General features: G+C 41.1%; 1 protein-coding gene across 6 annotated transcripts in view; it reads right to left on the minus strand.

Moving 5' to 3' along the window:
* LOC144062176 (myosin IXB) overlaps positions 1 to 17,207 on the minus strand; it is a 50,127-nt gene that overhangs the window by 18,865 nt on the left and 14,055 nt on the right. For all 6 annotated transcript variants that reach the window (XM_077583245.1, XM_077583243.1, XM_077583242.1 and 3 more), the window contains exons 2-14: positions 13,221 to 13,444; positions 12,911 to 13,130; positions 12,107 to 12,616; positions 4,155 to 4,249; positions 2,497 to 2,559; positions 2,000 to 2,099; positions 1,755 to 1,855; positions 1,270 to 1,399; positions 1,099 to 1,188; positions 864 to 980; positions 651 to 785; positions 308 to 429; positions 57 to 198 (exon numbers count right to left, since the gene is read on the minus strand). In XM_077583245.1, the coding sequence (XP_077439371.1) occupies positions 57 to 198; positions 308 to 429; positions 651 to 785; positions 864 to 980; positions 1,099 to 1,188; positions 1,270 to 1,399; positions 1,755 to 1,855; positions 2,000 to 2,099; positions 2,497 to 2,559; positions 4,155 to 4,249; positions 12,107 to 12,616; positions 12,911 to 13,130; positions 13,221 to 13,381 (1,986 nt within the window). In that variant the 5' untranslated portion in view covers positions 13,382 to 13,444. The remainder of the gene's footprint in view (positions 1 to 56; positions 199 to 307; positions 430 to 650; positions 786 to 863; positions 981 to 1,098; positions 1,189 to 1,269; positions 1,400 to 1,754; positions 1,856 to 1,999; positions 2,100 to 2,496; positions 2,560 to 4,154; positions 4,250 to 12,106; positions 12,617 to 12,910; positions 13,131 to 13,220; positions 13,445 to 17,207) is intronic.

Here is a 17,207-nt window from a genome sequence, read left to right on the forward strand (position 1 = left end):
AATATCATCAACCTCGTCACAAATTGATGAGTAATAGTTACTGTGTGATTGCTTACCTTGATTTGATATTTGACTTTCCCAGCAAAGTGTTGAATGACGAAAGCAGGCTCCATGACTGGTGTGGACAAAAAGTATTTATTGCCCTGATGCTGCTGCTTGAATTTGGCTAATAGTGTCTCATCTGTGGCATGGGGGAAGCTGGATAGAGAAAACAATGAGGTGAGGAGGGACAAGTAAAAAGAGGAAGGGGAACAAGTAGATCACATGTTCAAATGCAGCAAACAAGAACCAATGTTGTCTTCCTTACTTGCTCTCCTCATCCAGCAGATAAAGCAGGCCAGTGGGCTTCTTGCTGGTAAGGTGGATGCAGCCCACATTGTCTGTGTAGTCAATGTTATGCCAAGTAATTCCCTCTGCTTGATACTCCTCCTGCAGAATGCAAAAATTTTGTACAACAGTTCTTAAATAACAAATGTTGAATGTGAATTAGCTATATTAATGTATTCATAGTTTGCATACATTTTAAATTTGTGTTTACAGAGTCATAAATGACAACACAGCATGTGACGTGTTAATATATTGTAAGTTTTGCATTTACCACTTGAGGCTTCAACGACAAAAGAAGCCGTAAAACATAACAGGTCGCTCACCTGCTCCAGATTGAATATGTGATGATTGAAATAATACTGCAGCTGCTCATTTGCATAGTTGATGCAAAACTGTTCAAAGCTGTTGGTCTCAAAGTCCTCAAAGCCAAATATGTCCAGGACACCGATTGACAAGCGCTACAGGACAGAACACATACGGGGTCATGACTGCACCACTCATTTTAAGTGTTACTATTCATGTGTGTTGTATCTCACCGGGACAGATTCCTCCATGTCTCTTTTGTTAAGCAGTGCATGATTTATGCGTAGGACAATCCAGTCAAATAAGGCGCTGTATAGAGATTTTGCCATGGAGTCTCTGGCCGTGATTGCCTGGCGTGACGGGAAGAATTGCAAGAAAGGATCATGAGAGTTGGTTTGTTGTGCCTTCAGGTGTCAATCCCAAACAAATAAGATGACGGCGCGCTGGTCGCAGGGGCCCAGCAGGTACCTCAGAGTGGCTATAGGGGAGGATCAGCTTGTCATTGACTGTCACGGTTTTCCTCTTCGTCAGCGCTTCAACCAGCAGCTCCTCTTTGACCTGAGGGAGACCACCGTGTTTAAGGCTTGCGCACAGCTGACCAAACACGGTCCCATCTAGCAAAATACACAACAAAGTTACCTTCAGTAGGTCAGAGAGAGTGGCCAAGACCTCTGGCGGCCCCACCTCCAAGCCCTCGTCTCGGCCTGTCGACTTCTTCTGGTAGGTCACGTTGCCAAGGTACAAGATGGCCGAAAGCACAGAAAAAATCCTGCAATAGAAATTGGTAAAAAAAAGAAAAAAAGCGTTTGGGTACTCCGCACCATCAGCCTGGAATCTTCTGCAGAATGACAAAGCTCCAAGAACTGGTGTCCTTAAATGCTTTTAAATCTAAACTGAAACAGCTACGCTACTTCATTGACTTGCTAGTTTGTTTCTGTTTTTGAAGCTTTTAAGATACAATGATTCAAGAAAAACAGCACAAGACACTTGCAAATTGCAGGTATCCTTTCAAAACATCTCCCTGAGCATGTCTTGAGGAACAGTAATTTTCTTCCTAAATAAAAAGTAAATTATAAAGAAAAACATACTATTAAAGAACAAGATAATGCTGATCGTTCACTTACTGCTTCTTGGTAGCTGGAAGGAAGCCAACCATCTCCATGGCCTGCTGTAGTCTCTCAAAGTCATGATGCAGGTCCTCCTCCTCTTCAATCATAAAGTTTTGCTACAGAAAAATTGCAGAAACACAAAACCAGAAAGGACAGAAAATGAGAAGAGTTGGATGACCAAACGAGAGAGAAAAAGCAACAGATTGAAAATAATAAAAGTTCAGTCAGTCAATTACAGTTTTAAATTCCCTTCTTCCTACCTGCTTGAGGTAGAAGTAGTCTTCAGGTGGCAACAACTTGAATTCTTTTCTTTCCTCCTCGGACGCGCCCAACAACAGGTAGTAAAACACATGGTAGTTCCTAAAACATAAATTGTTGCTTAAATGAACTAATTGCATAATGCTATGTTATATATATACTATTCATAAGTAATCCAAATACGTAATGGCTCATACTTGAGTGAATTCATGATTGTTTGCTCCCGAGTCCCATCAGTGTCAGTTATCATTATTGTTATTCACATAATTTTTTTAATGTAAGCAGATCATTTTCAATTGGTCATTTGAAAAAAACTTGCCAGGCAAAAAAAAGTTTGGCCACCGCTAGTTTAGATGTGTGACGATATTAAGTCAATGGCTGAGGTCCAACATTAAATGCAACTCGCAGAGGATCCCTGGGGAAGCTTCTCATGTTTACAAAGAGACCGCAAAGGGCAGACAGAGGGAGGGAAAGAGGTCGAGAACCTGCATGTCCTCACCTTTCGTTCTTCTCTCTGGAGACTAGACGAGACTTCTCCAGGAGATACTTCTCCACAACAGCACTGCAAGAGCGAGAGCATGACATATTGGCGAAGAAGAAGAAAAACAATGCACATGAATCACTTAACACTAAAGGTCACCGTGTTTGTTTGTGTGTGTGTGTGTGTGTGTTGTTTGAATTCAGGTCATGTGCGAGTGGACTAGTAAGACATGAAGGGAGAAACAGGAGGAGACGTGAGGGCAGATGGTGGAAACAATCAAAAGGCGGACAAAGCATAGTCTAATGGAAGACACACATACCACATGCATGGCCACTAGAAACAACTACAGGCTTCATTTATTTTATTGCATGGTGAGTGTGTGAGACTGAGGAGCTCCAAAAAAAAAAAAAAAAAAAAGGTATGCTTTCAGACCGGTGCAGTCATGAGACAAGCCATTTTAAAAGGAGGGCTATTTAGCCACTCCATAAAGTCAAGGCCAAAAAGTTGTTTGAATCAGACTTTACAAGCTAGGGTTGTTTTTTCAAAAGCCAGGCAAAACAAGTCTGATGCCAGCCCTCATAACAAACTAAAAATAGAGGTAAGGGGCTCAGAGTTGGAGGAACGGATGAATATTCTGATTAGGCCATCCCTGCGCCAAGGTGGAATTCTCTTGCCTAGGCACCAGTGAGGAAGAAAACAGCACCGCGTAAGACGATCTCCTCTACAGACTGTTTGAATGGCCACTGGAGATGGAGAGATAGACAGGCTGCCTTTGTTACATGTCCAGATCCTCTGCTATCTCTCGGGTGGAAAGCAGAAGGTGACAAGCACATCTGCCACGGGTCAACTCCCAATATGGCATTTCCTTGTCTAAGAGGATTCTTTATATAAAAGAGGCAGACAACACCCCTCCTGATTGGATTGCAATCCAATTTAATTCAAGTAGAACAATTCAGTAGAGAGTGATGAGACTTGGTGCCATAAACAGAAAAAGCCTTGCTGGGTTATAAGGTAAACTATCAATCTTTACAATGAACAACTCACAGCTGTCACCACAAACACTTAAATGTTTAGAGTGCACTACAGTGTTGCAACGAGTAAAAACATTTAGTCTTAACTTATTTGCCGTCTACAAAAGAACAACATGCAATGGGCTACTTGGCTACACAGACATCTGGTTAGCCAAACTCCTCTGTTCAATACAACACTAACATGAAAACAGAGTAAAGTTGTAAATAATCCATAATTGATAGTTGATTTTCCCCATGGTGAGTCAAGAAAATGCAGGTTGGTTTGCTAAAACTAACCTAGGGCGACCGGCTCATCTTGACCGTGTCTGTCATCAGTCTTTGCTTCTGCAAAGTGAATAAGCAAGGTGTGGGCTGAAGTCTGAATGTTTTCAAAAGCTTTTTCTATTCTTGCATGATATTTATCTGTTTTATAAGACATTGTTTTCAGCAGCCCACTGCAGATGAGGAAGTGAGGAAGTGACGTGTTCACCCGAATTTTGATGGAGCTCTTTACCGGAGCCTGTGGGCTGAGAAAAAGGAAGTTGCTGATAGTGGCTGAAAGTTTCTGCCCACATACGAGGAAGCGATTGGGCTAAAGAAGTGATCTAAATGACAAGTTACAGGAAGATGCTACACAGCACAAAAATATCACTGTTTATTACTCACCCTCTCACCACTCCGGTCTCAAGGTAATGAACCTGGATGAATTTACCAAAACGGCTGGAGTTGTTATTGTGAGCTGTCTTGGCGTTTCCAAAGGCCTGAATGAGGTAACAGAGAGAAAAAAACATTTGTTCAAGGGAGTGCAGTTATTTTGACATTAATGGAACACTGAGAACCCAACAAAGTCAAGCACATGAAACGACCATAATGTTTATAATGTCCTGAAGACAAACTAACTGTTTATGTATGTTACTGCTCCCAATTCAAAACATCACTTACCCAATCGTGAGGAATTTAAAACCATCATCGAAAATGTGATCAAATACAAAAATAAAATCACAGCGAAAGAATGCCTTTGAGCGAGCAATCTGCAGATCAATCCGTCCTGAGTGAAGTCGGTGACATTAAATCACCATGACACCAAAGAAACTCTATACTGCAGGGGTTACATCTTGTTTTTAAACAGCAGCTGAGACCACTGATGTGGGTGGTATCATGTTCACGACTGTGTGTATGTGTGTTACGGGGGCTAAACATCTGCAACTCATTGTCCCCTCTCGCCATCCGCCTACTTCAAAATCTTATCACTCATTTCCCTGTTCAGCCTGTGGATGAGTGCAAGTGTGTGTGTGTGGAGAACAGGTCAGTTATGATAAAGGAAAGTAGAACAGCCGCTCTGTGCCACAGTGTCAGACTGGTGTGCCATGAGAAGCGAGAGCCGAGCCACCAGGGCTCACTCGGTCCCTCGTTTCTTGCATTGATATGGCAACAGAATAGCTCACGCTCTTCTTTTTTTCTTTTTTTTTTAAATGATGCTCACATGGTTACAGATACACACACTAGTACAACAAAAGGCCACCGCAGGGGAAGTCGACTCTGTGCATGTTAAATAGGAACCACATTGTATGCTCCGAAGCAGGGGCAGGCTGAATTTGTTACAGTGGTGTCGTCTTTAGCGTCCTTAGAGTAAACTGGTGACCCATTTCTGCTGCTTCAATACAACACAGTTTCAGTCATTCTGCTTTTGTACAATCACAATTTCAATTCATTCCAGTACAGGTGAGACTACCTAGTTACCACTTCATCCACACATTCTTTTCTTTCCTCTGCTGGATTTACACTATTTGTTTTCCCAATTCTGAATTTCATCTTTTTGTGGCCTAGTTTAGCTATGAGTCTTTGCAGTGTAAGGGTAAACAAAGGGTCTATAAGTCAATGCCGGAAACTGGGGTGTGAAGTCTGACATCCAATGCTCATTTCTCTCTCCCAATTGCATTGAAAGCAATGTCGCCAACCAACACACGGTTGGTTGCAGCAATATCAGTTAGTTGAAAGATTCTATGTACTGTAGAAGTTAAGGTATGCATGGGGATTTCTGTATAAATAGTCTGTGGGCCCTGCGACTTTGTGTCGTTTGGTGACCCAATGAAGGGGTGCGAGTAAAACCATTATTACAATAATTGGGAAAAAAATATAACTTCACTACCGTGGCTCTTCAGCAACTGGAAATGTGCACATTATTTTACAATATCACATTTTGTTTTATAAATTAACTGCCTAGCCAATCAGAGATGCCGTTAAGATAGCGATATTTTTCATGGCTAACGAGAAGCGCTGTACCGTAAGCGATCTACGTAGGACAATAAGAATAAAATGAAATAAAAACTACAAAACATTCAAAATAGCAGACTCTTAGACAAAATGTTATCGAGTGACAAAGAATATTGTGAGAAACGTTGCTTTGTGTGAAATTTCGCCTGCAAAGAAAGCCACTAGTGACATTCATCAACAAGACATGGGCTAGTTTTTTTTTATTTTTTTTTTTAGAATTTGTGCTTCAGTGAAACATTTAGAGGTCAGTCAGGCTGAAATTGCACAAGGTTTTGTGCAAGCACATGCTGCAGACTTCAATAAATATGGTGAGAATGTGGAATCATTTTAAAGGATGCCGGTTTCCATTGTACTTGCTATGCATGATTTACAAGCAGAGCAAAAAAATACTTGCGAGTAGTGTCGCCACTTAGGTATGTTTATTATTTTTAACTTGAGCTTTGGTATGTAAATAATTTTAATTATGGGTGGATTGTTCAGACATGGGCTGTGAGATAGTTCCACTTAAGGGAGTCAGGGACATACACATATGTAGTGCAAAGTGTTAATTATGTAAATATTTGACAATAATTACTTTTTATATGTGCCCCAATTATTTCATTTTTTTCTTTTTTTGAATAATAATGAAATGAGAATTGTTACGTAATGTGTGCTCCGTATTTATAAAATATTGTATTATAAATATTGTATTATATTTAGTGTTGTTCCGATACCGAGACTGGTATCGGCAGAGGCCCCGATACTGCATTAAAACAGTGGTATCGGTGAGTACTAACAAGTAACATGCTGATACCATTAATTCTGACGCTAATATAGGACTTTGAATGCAGCATCCTGTGTCTTGCTCATGCACGACATTCACTGATGTGTGACATGTTCACTGCATGCCGAGCTAAGATATCCTATTGGCCCTTGAATGCTCTGAACCAATGGCAGGACAGCCTTTTCATGTTGAGAAAAAAAAACTTAGGTATCGGTATGGTATCGGCATCGGCATCGGCCGATACTGCAAAGCTGGGTATCGGGGGCCAGAAAACGGTATCAGAACAACACTAATTATATCGTAATGTATATTCAAGAATTAAAAAAAAAAAAATCAGCACATTTATTGGTCAGACATGCGCTTAGATCAGAGCGTCTCAAATTTCTTCACAATTAAACCTACATTTCACTTGCGAATCACCATGAGTCTTTCATTTCTCTTGTTTCTCACTGCACCTCAAAGAGCTGTTCTGACTGACCTGCTCCAGCAACCTTACAGCCAAGTGCGCAAAACCCTGGGAAACCTCAGCAGAGTAGAGGTCTCTGCGCCGTGAAGTGAATACTAAACATGTCACAGCATCATCACAGCCAGGGAACATGCCCGTGAGGAGGAGATGTGATTGGCTGTGAGGCACAGCAGGTATGAGGAAGTGAATTGACAGACTGAAAGATACATCTTTGAATGGATGCTGTGGTATTTGCATTCTTAACAAAATGGGGGTTGCAGAGTTTGTGGAAGGGGGACAAAATGAAGGAACAGTGAGAGGTTGAGAGAGACATGAACACATTGTTGGTATGCATCTGCAAGTTTTTATGATGAGGTTGTCTTAAGTGATTTATTTCTGTAAAATTGATTCTATGGTGCCATCTTATCCAGTAAATTTCCACTTGCGCATAGCCAAAGTGAACAGAATGAAGGCTCACATCCCAATTGAGTCACACAAAGTTCTTGGAATTCAAACTAGAAGAGTTCTTCCACAAACGGTGTTCCTTTATTATTTATTTGTCTTGCAGAACAATGAAACCAGATTATAATCTTTGGTAACTGATTAAAATAGGTCTAATGTAATGTTGGCTCAAGGTGAGCAGTGAGCTTTTTAGACAGTATATTTCAATTTAGAGTAGACGGTATATTAGGCCTTAATATTCGTAGCACTGGGGCAGTGTTGTCTTCTCTCAAGTGTGGCCTTAGCGATCAAGCTTGATTTAAACAGCTCCATGACTCGAGTGCTGCCAAGGTCATGACACTCACACCTCTCTGCAGACTGGATTTGCTCACAAAGGACTCCTCATTGTCCAACTGTCACGGATTCCACCATTCACAAAACAACAGCGAGCGCTCTTGGCAAAACCAGGCCAAACCATGCGGTCATTCTTGCCTAATTTGAATTGATAAGATCTTCAAATGCTTGTTTAACTTTACATGCAAATACCGCAGCGTGTAAACAAAGTCAAAGCAGCCGTGTTATTCAATAGCTATGAGTACAATGTTACTTCTGAAAAACATACTTTGTTGGCAGTGATTTAAGATAACCGTGTTACACAGTTCCTCATCTATACTTGGCCCTCTGTCACGGTGGCATTCATCTTGCTCAACACAAAACCTCTTGATTTGAGATTATCTCAACAGCTATCATGTTATCCTTTTAAGTACAATCACAGCATTAGTACTACTAGAGGCAGAGGGTGTATGAACCAATTAAATAGTGGCACATGCTTTATCTGAGTCCAATTCATTCATTGAGTCACGGCACGATAAGCACAGCCTCTCTAAACTATCTACTTGCTGGAGTCAAATGACCAGGCGGTACTATTATCCTTTCAAGCAAGTCAAAGCCTGAACCCTAGAGGAACACAAAAAGCACAAAGCTTAGCTAGTGGAACAGTGACACAGCCAAATTGAAATGTAAAACAACTTTTACAGCATAGCACAGATCATAATCCATACAAAAACAAAAACAAATCAAGTCCGTCTCGAGTCCTCAAACCTTTGCGGCAGTTTTGGTATAATGTTTACAAGATGTGCTTGTTCGTTTTAATAATTACTGTCAGGCTTTCTGTGCCCTGCGCCATCAGTTTCCTGTGGCTAAGACAGCAAGCAAGCAGGGAAACTAGATATACATGTCCGATTGTCAAATGTTATGGCTTTGAAAAATTTGAATGAAGTTTTCAAGCCCTAGTTTTGGTCCTCTTGTGGTGTAGTGTTTTACCAGACTAGAGCCATTTCAAGCAGCCCCACCCATGTATTCTTGGGTACCACATCAATCTTTAGCTTATGCTGTGGTCAAAGTACCACAAATAGGTCCTGAAGATGGCTGAAACATGTTGCTACATGTGGCTTACATGTAGCAACTGTCTTGCTACAAGAAACAGCTTGCTCTGCACTTCACCTCCATTCCAAATAGAGTGATTGTATTGTTTTTTTTTGTCATTTTGTATGTGCATCAAGTGTCGTGTGAGCTAAAACTAAATAAAGCCAGTTTTTCCATTCTTGTACTCAATGCTACCACTGCCAGTGTAGATAGGAATAATAGGGTGTAACTGAAGCATATACAGTAAGTCAGAGATAAACAATGGATCTGCAGACAGAATGGCCAGCTTCTCCTCTACACTTCCTGAACCACACAACACAATACTCTGGTCTATTCACACCCCGAAAGGGTCCTGGCAAAAATTAAGGAGAACTACTGCCGTAACTTCCCATGTTGTAGCTGCTTCCTGTTAAATAAGGTTCCGGATGATAGAAACCCCCTGTGAAGTTAGGTTATGCCTGAATCTTAATTCAGGGCCGCATAAAGCATGGCTAAATTTATAACGCTAATTCTTGACTGTGTTGATCTTTACAGAGCAGCTGAACTGTCCTTTATGTGTGTTAATGTTAATTCTGTGAAAAGGGGCAGGTCCTAAATGCGCTTCGAAGGAGTAACAAAAAAAAACAAGAGGATCAACCAGTCAGACCAGTTCAAAAAGATAAACATTACTCATAGAGTATGTGAGTCATTCATTGATAAAGAAGCGCACTGAAGACTGTTTCGGAGGAGACCAAATTCATGAAATGCATTATCAAAAGAAAGTGTGTAAAAGTACCTCTTGATTGTACAGAATACTGTACACTATTGATGTACAATATTACAGAGGTGTCTTTTAGAGAGAAGGGTGTTAGTAAGTACAATGCATTTTAATAAGACAGTAGTGACGACTCCTCGACTAAATGTAACACATTTAAAACAAAATAGAAATGAGGTGGTGAATGCCACCAAAGTAGGACGGCTTCTTTGCAAAGTGGTTTCAGGTTGAGGCCATTCTGTCCAGCAGCACAAATGATGATATCACCTCCTCAAAATGCAACCCCGGTCTGTAGAGTTCCCCTATAGCCACAGGGTAGACGCACAGAAAAGCACGCCCTCTTTGCAATACCGACCACTGTACTCTGATCAGTATCCAGTGCAAGAAAGTACAATCTTTAAGAAAGTCATAGGTTCTTTTGTACCAGTAAATCTACTAAAAGAAACTTACTCTCTCTGCTTAAATCTCAATTCCAAGTTGTCATAAGATGGAAGCACTTCTTGTGTGGAGAGAAACTGCAGGGAGCATACTTTAAGGAGTTATTACTTCCTCAGTAAAGAGACTTGAGGTTCACGTGAGCTGTGTTATTAGTTTGCTGCAAAAGCTGCTAGGTGATGTTAAAGTAGTCGTTTTTTCCACATAAAATAAATCTCTTCTTTGTAGAGCATGTGGAGAAATGTCAAAAGCACTCTAACTTCAGAATGAAATGCAACTTTTGATGTAATGCATGCTGAAGTTGCTCATAGGCCAAGATGATCGACAAACTGGAAGTTGATCTCTGCCTCTCGTACTGACGAGGCCAACAAAGCCTGATCTCGTCTCCTTGTCTCCCTCTCCAACCACAGCTTTGGACAGGACTGAAACAGACTGCATTCTGGGAATGAACAGCGGCCACACATTTGCCAATGGGAGTAGAACTCTGCTGATGGAGGGGAAAATTTCTCCATCAGACTGACGCACATTAAGGGAGCAAGGCTAAACTTACTCGGCTGCATCTTAAAGTCGCAGCACTTTTGCGAGTGCCTTTCGAGTGCTGAGTCAAGAAGGTCAAGGGACAAAAGTCACGAGGCAAATGACAGATGGCTGACTCGCACTTTAAAGTGGCTGTAGCACCCTCCCCTGTGTGTTTATTTTTTTCTACAATGCTACTGCAGCACAATCCTTAACATACTTTAACAGCTCTGGGCTGATGTTCTCCCTCAACAATGTTCTACTTTCACATTCCACACCAGGCTTTTCTGGATAAAAGCAGTATTTTTAGCCCCGTTACTGCGCAATATAAAACTGAAAATATGCAGCGATTTACTTTCAGATCAGCACCAACTGCATTTAGAGGACCACAATGCTGAAAACCATTCAACTGAAATGATGTCGTGTTGGATTGCAGTCTGAAGAGGGAACGGGACTTTTGAGTGCCATCTGTCCTCAGGCAGATCACTCAACTCAACTTTTTTCTTTTTTGTCAGATAACTGGGCTCACAGGAATTTTAAAATATATTGGGACCCATTCATATGCACACAGCGCTGTTTATAGCAGCACAACAAAAGTCCACAATACGGTAAAACCCAACAAAGTTTTATCACTGCCGTGCTAAACAATGAATACTTTGTGGGAGGGATGTCAAAGCTGAAAATTATTTCAAATTCTTCCACCATTAAAAGTGACTAAGACTCTGTTTCTTATTACAGGGAGGGGGAACATTAAACAAAATAAAGCCCGGATACTCTTAGCCAAGTAGATTAAACTGAACAAAATATCAATACCAGGGCATTTATTGGCAGTCCCATTTTGTAAAAGCACAGACAGATGTCTCCAAATGTCTTCTTGCGTTACAGATTGAGTAACAGAATTTGTTCATTTGATTCCAATAGAAATAGAGGACAGAGTCATGCGAAGGGTTAACAAACCACCAATCCAATTTTGTTCCTTTTTTTTGCGCAGCGGGAGACCATAATCTTCATGGTAAAGCATTTAATACTACACACCAATGATCATACAGTATGTCCGTCTGCCTGGCGCTGCAGCCTGAAAAGACATTTCCTTTCTTCTCTTTCAGGGGAATTTTCTACCCTCCATAACCATCAAACTAAATATAATCATTCTAACATCAAATAATCTGAAACACACACACAGTCTGACTTGTGCATATGTTGTTGTTGTTTTTTTTGCTGCAATAGAAGCAAGAGTGACCCTTTTAAGGAAGCATCATCTGTGACAATAAATGTATAAGAACGACGCATGATTTAAGCCAGTGGTGTGTATGGATATCTGCGACATAAGGCCTCTGTACGGTTGATGAGGCAAACAGACGAATAGATCTGGCCTGATGACAGACGAGATTTCAGGTTTTCCCCCAGTGCTTTACAAGCCTGGCGGTCAGCCAGGATTGGCTTGCCTGCCGCCCCCCTACCCTTATTGGGTCATGCAAAGTAGCAAGAGGTGAAGGAGCCAATTGAAATTGCACAGCCTGTGTGTTGCAATCAGAGACCTGCAGTCATTGACGGTATTCTCTTACCTCCAGGACTGGTCCTGCACCAAGTATAGTCCTCTCCACACCGCTGGCATAGCCTTTCTGGCTGAGTGCAGTCAGACAGTGGATGAGAAAGTTGGTACTTTGCGTCTTGCCTGAGCCGCTTTCTCCAGAGATGACAATACACTGGTTGACCTTCTTCCTGAGCATTGCATAGTAGGCCACATCCGCAATGGCAAAGATGTGCGGCTCCAGTTTGCCCAGCTGGTGGTTTTCGTACAGTTTGACATATTTTGGGTTGTAGATGGGCAGAAACTTGAAGGGGTTGATGGCAATGAGTATGCTGCCTGCGTAGGTGTAGATCTTTTTCTTGTAGAAGCGTGTGCGCAGATTGTTTAGGATGCTGTCCTCGTTGAGTTTGGGGAGGTTGCAAAGGTCCGCAAAGTCATCCTGAGGAGGTGGGAGGAAGCCCCTGGCGGCAAGCCGCTGTGCCTCCTGCTCTTTGGACAGGGTTGGGAGGTGGACATAATGAATCGAGCCGTCGTTGTTCCGCTCCTGAAAATGAAAGTAATTTTCATTACCACGAAATAATTCTCAAAAAACAATTGGACATGTAGATGAAAAGGAGAACTATTTAAAGGATGCTACAATAACTAGTAATTACTGATTACTTAATCATTGAGAACTATCTTGATTGTGTGGAACTGTCAATTCATTGTTACCGAAGCAAGCCGAACTGAGGTGTGCTAATTGGTTCTAAGCATGAACTCAACGAATTTGCTGGAATGATTGTTATACTGCTATCTTCTGTTGAATACAATAGCGCATGAGAAATACTACTTATGAGACCTGGAGTAAGAAGTAAAAGCCAAGGCTCTGCGGGTGCTCCTCCTGAGCTTTCCGAGGCCACAGCAGGAACCTCTGCACTGGAAGATCTCCGGCCTCCAGCACCCATTCTTCCCCTCCACTCTCCTTCACCTCTGCCAACACATACAGGCGGCCAGGGTCCAGCCCCAATGCCACGGCAGCATCCGAGATCACAGAAGCTGCTGTGGCATCCTTCTGCACTCTGATTAGTAAGAGGGAAAAATACATCAATAAAATCAATGGTGTTTAAGAAAGGACTGCTGACGTTTTGTAACGCTGCGGGCTCTCCCACCTCAGGTTGCAGCAGGTGGATGACTCAGCAGCAAGCCGGGGATAGATCTGGAGCAGGTATGAGCGTCCGTTGTGATCTTTAGTGCTCGTAAGCAGACCTCCTCCCCCCTTTACTCCACCTGCACTCGTTGCCACGGCGTCACCGCCATCTCTGACACTCATCCTGAGTCAGGGGGAGTTGCCTCAGCATGCCGCAGCCACCGCCTACCTCTTACTACACAGCACCTAGAAGAAAATAAATCACACTTAGATCAATGACAATTTTCACAGGCTCACACTTGAACTGTGTCATTTGTAGCAGTAGATCTATGACATGAATGAGAGGAAAAAATTCCCTCATCTCAAAACACTCAAGTATTTTAGTGAGGTGACAATATGTCTCTTTTTCTAACAAACAGGACCAGTAAGTTAGGTATGTATATACAGTAGATAGAAAGCTATACCCTTACTATGACTGTAAAGGTGTTTTGTCCATCTTCCTTTTAATTAAAGGAATCAGACTTTGGGGTCTTTTATTTATCATTGTTATTTTTTTCCCATTGCATTTCAATGTGAACTGTCAATTATTATATTTTCACTCTGTATTTGTAGGCTGGCCTGGACCCTCACTAGTAATTGTTATTATGTTTGTTTCAAGTTCAAAACTAAAAAAGTGCAGTTGTTGACTAAGTTAGCACTCTGAGGTGCCAGCAGAGAAATTAAAATCCTAAAATAACCTAGTTTTTAATTGCTCGCTAATCGTCCGTCTGATTTTTAAAAAAAAATGCTGATGCCTATATGCACCAAAATGCCAAATATCGGCCCGTCTGATAATCTATCAATATAAATGAGGCATTGAGGCCAAGTTAATTATGTGCCTTATCATACACAGTGTTTGTATGTGATCATAAACTGTTTAAAATGCCTGTTTGTTCGAGATGCTAAAAATACACATTGTTGATGATACTTTAACCTCAGTCACCCCGCTGATGCAGCAAAGACACCAAGCTCAGCTGCAGCATGAAAGGAACTATCATACCGAAACTCTACACAATGTAAACCACTAATGTTGCAATGACGGCACAATATTCACTGAAATTGAAAAATGAAGCCTAATTTTACCACAGCAATAACGTACTATTAATTTAGCAGATTCTGGCAACATAAAACAATGCCTAAAAATGAAGTCTGTTCAGCCCCCTTTTTTTAAAGAATTTTTTGTGCTCAACTGAGCTGAGCCGAAACAAAGTAGTACATTAATGGTGTGAAACAAATTAGTAAAACAGTAATTAATAGTAGTAATAATAATTTGTTGGGTGTCCACTCCAATCTCATAACTCAATTTACTCTTGTATCAAATCAATATTCTCCATTGAAATTAATTGAAATTCCATTAACTCGCTCCAGCAGGCAAAAACATCACATTGTTTTTGTTTTAAGAAATAAAGAAAAATAGCACTGTATTGTAATAAAACATTAAATGTGATACAAGCAAATAAGGAACTGTCATCGTTACATTTGCCCAAGCCAATGTACCTTAATTGTATGGCGCATTTAAACTAGTAAACAAAAACCTGAAAAAATAAGGGTGATGTAATGTTTTTTTTCCATGACTGTGTATCCACAAAGTGATAACTGAAAAGAGAATAAAATTAATCCAACAAAAACACAAAATAAAATGTGCATGAAAATACCATCAAGTCAACCATGACAAATGTGACAGTGTATTATTTCAAAAGGAATAGATTTCTCAGTCAAAAGTTTGGGGCTTTTTCCATTGGACAAACAACTATGTCAAAAAATATATATATACACTGCATTGCTACATCACTGTCATGCTGTCAGGGAGGATCATTTGTCAGCTATAGAGTATACCCTACATAGTTCAAGATCCATACCACAGGGGCAAATTTATCATGACAGCAGCTGTGTAGAGTGTAGAGAGATGTATCATGTAGCATAGCCTTGTATTAATAATGAATGCTTGGTAAACTGTAAGCCACCCTTGGGGAAACAGGAAGCTGCTTTAAATCACAGTCCTGCATGGTATATGGCAGGCAGACTACACTGCTTTAGTAACCTGAGATCCGTCCTGTAAGCACAACAGCTGATAGTTTATCACTTTTCTCATTCAAGGAGAGACTGTTTATTTTGTCAACCTGAAAAACAAGACGTTATAGACCAATATATGATCCGAGTAAAAGGAATAAGGCAAATAGGATCTTAGAGTCATAAACTTGTCAATGACTGATTACAATCTTGCTAGTGTTTCTAAAAATGTTCTCTACAGGCTACGCAGCTGCTTAGATCACTGCTGTATATGGACTCATGCGGAAGTTGCTTAAATCAGTACCTTCCTCCAGCCTACTATTGATGCTATGTTGTGCAGTGTTTAAAACGTAATGATTGTAAATCATTATCAAGCCATGCTGGAACTTTTAAAGCACATTTTCAACGATATGTTTTGGTCTTGGAAACAGATCATCCGGTCGTATAATTGATTATTGTGCGGATTAGCCCCAAAATAGAACTTTACGGTCACAAGCTTTTGCATTTTTCCAGGCTACAGTCAGTCGCATGCATGCTTTTTAAAAATAATAAGGCACACAAAACTGCAGAGACCACAAAAGACAGCATAAGCATTATCCTCCATTATGAGGTCAAAATGGTTTGAATATGTCACTTTAAGCTTCGAGCTGCTCACTCGATTAGAGTTGGACTCCAAAAAGGACAACACAAAGTAATAAACTTAAACTTACGATAAGATTGTGTGAGAGACTTTGAGATTTGATCTTGATTTGCATACCGTTCAAAATAGTAAGATGCAAAAGAGGTAGTCATAGCAAGGACATTGAAATTAACATAAATGCCAGAGGAGACAAAAAGCAAATATTTTCAAGTGAGACCGAAAAGAGAGGCAACCCTGTGGGACAATCAAAAGGAGAGACATGGAGCTTTGAGATAATACAGCTTCCTCCCTGCAAAGAAGATCCTCAGCGAGGATACCCAGCATTCCACAGATAAGACCCCTGGGTTGTCTACTTCGCATGGGCTTAGCCTGGCCTTTTAGCTGCTTACGGTGGGATGGGGAAAGACACCGGACTGCGTGACTACAGCTCAGACAGGGACTGTTCAGCTGCTTACTGTGTGCAGGACGGGGCTTTAACCTCTAGAAAGCTCCTTAGACCAGACATATTTAAGGGGGTCCCCACTTAAGAGGGAAGGACTCTTCAAGCTTTTCCAAACTACAGTCAAGAGGAAAGGACTGTTTAATCTGTTCGTCACTCACAAACATGGCTTAAGGTCTGTGCTAATCAAATGTTTAAGTGCCAGGTTTTACGATTCAAGTTTTATTTTCTGGCCAAATTGAAAAAAAGGCCAATCCTCATGACAAACCTGCCACATGTACACACTAAAGGGACAACCACAGGAAATAGAGCAAACTTGGACCGAGCCCATATTTGGCACTAAAGCCTATTCGTTTGACTCAATGGCACATGCGTAATAAGCCAAATAGCTCTTATTCTAAATCCGCCCACATAATAAAAAAAAATACACAAAAACTGCACCCAGTGTAGGAGGAGGAGTGTCAAGAGTTTATAGTCTTCCATTGAAGTGTGAGACAGCCTCGGCTGTTTTATTCTTAGTTTGTGCTCTAGACACTACAGTGATAATCTAAGGCTGTTACACTCAAGTCTATGAACAGAGCAACTAGTGAGGCCTGAGACACCATCAGCTGACTGTATGACACGGCAGGAAGTGAATGACCCAGTGACACAGACAGTCAATGAATGAAACACTCGCGCTCTCCTTTCTCACCCCCCTTGCCCTCACTGCTTGACTCATAATTTTAAATCAAGAGAGGTTAACGGTGATGAAGCAAGCTATGATGTCAACAGTGTGTGTGGAGCAAGATACGGTGACTCCCTGAATTCCATTTGGCCTGGTGGGTAAATGTTATGAGTCACTGCAGAGCCAAGCACCTTGAATAAGGTAAGTCATAGCGGTA

This window comes from Vanacampus margaritifer, chromosome 13 (genome assembly GCF_051991255.1).
Source record: "Vanacampus margaritifer isolate UIUO_Vmar chromosome 13, RoL_Vmar_1.0, whole genome shotgun sequence".
NCBI classification, from domain to species: domain Eukaryota; kingdom Metazoa; phylum Chordata; class Actinopteri; order Syngnathiformes; family Syngnathidae; genus Vanacampus; species Vanacampus margaritifer.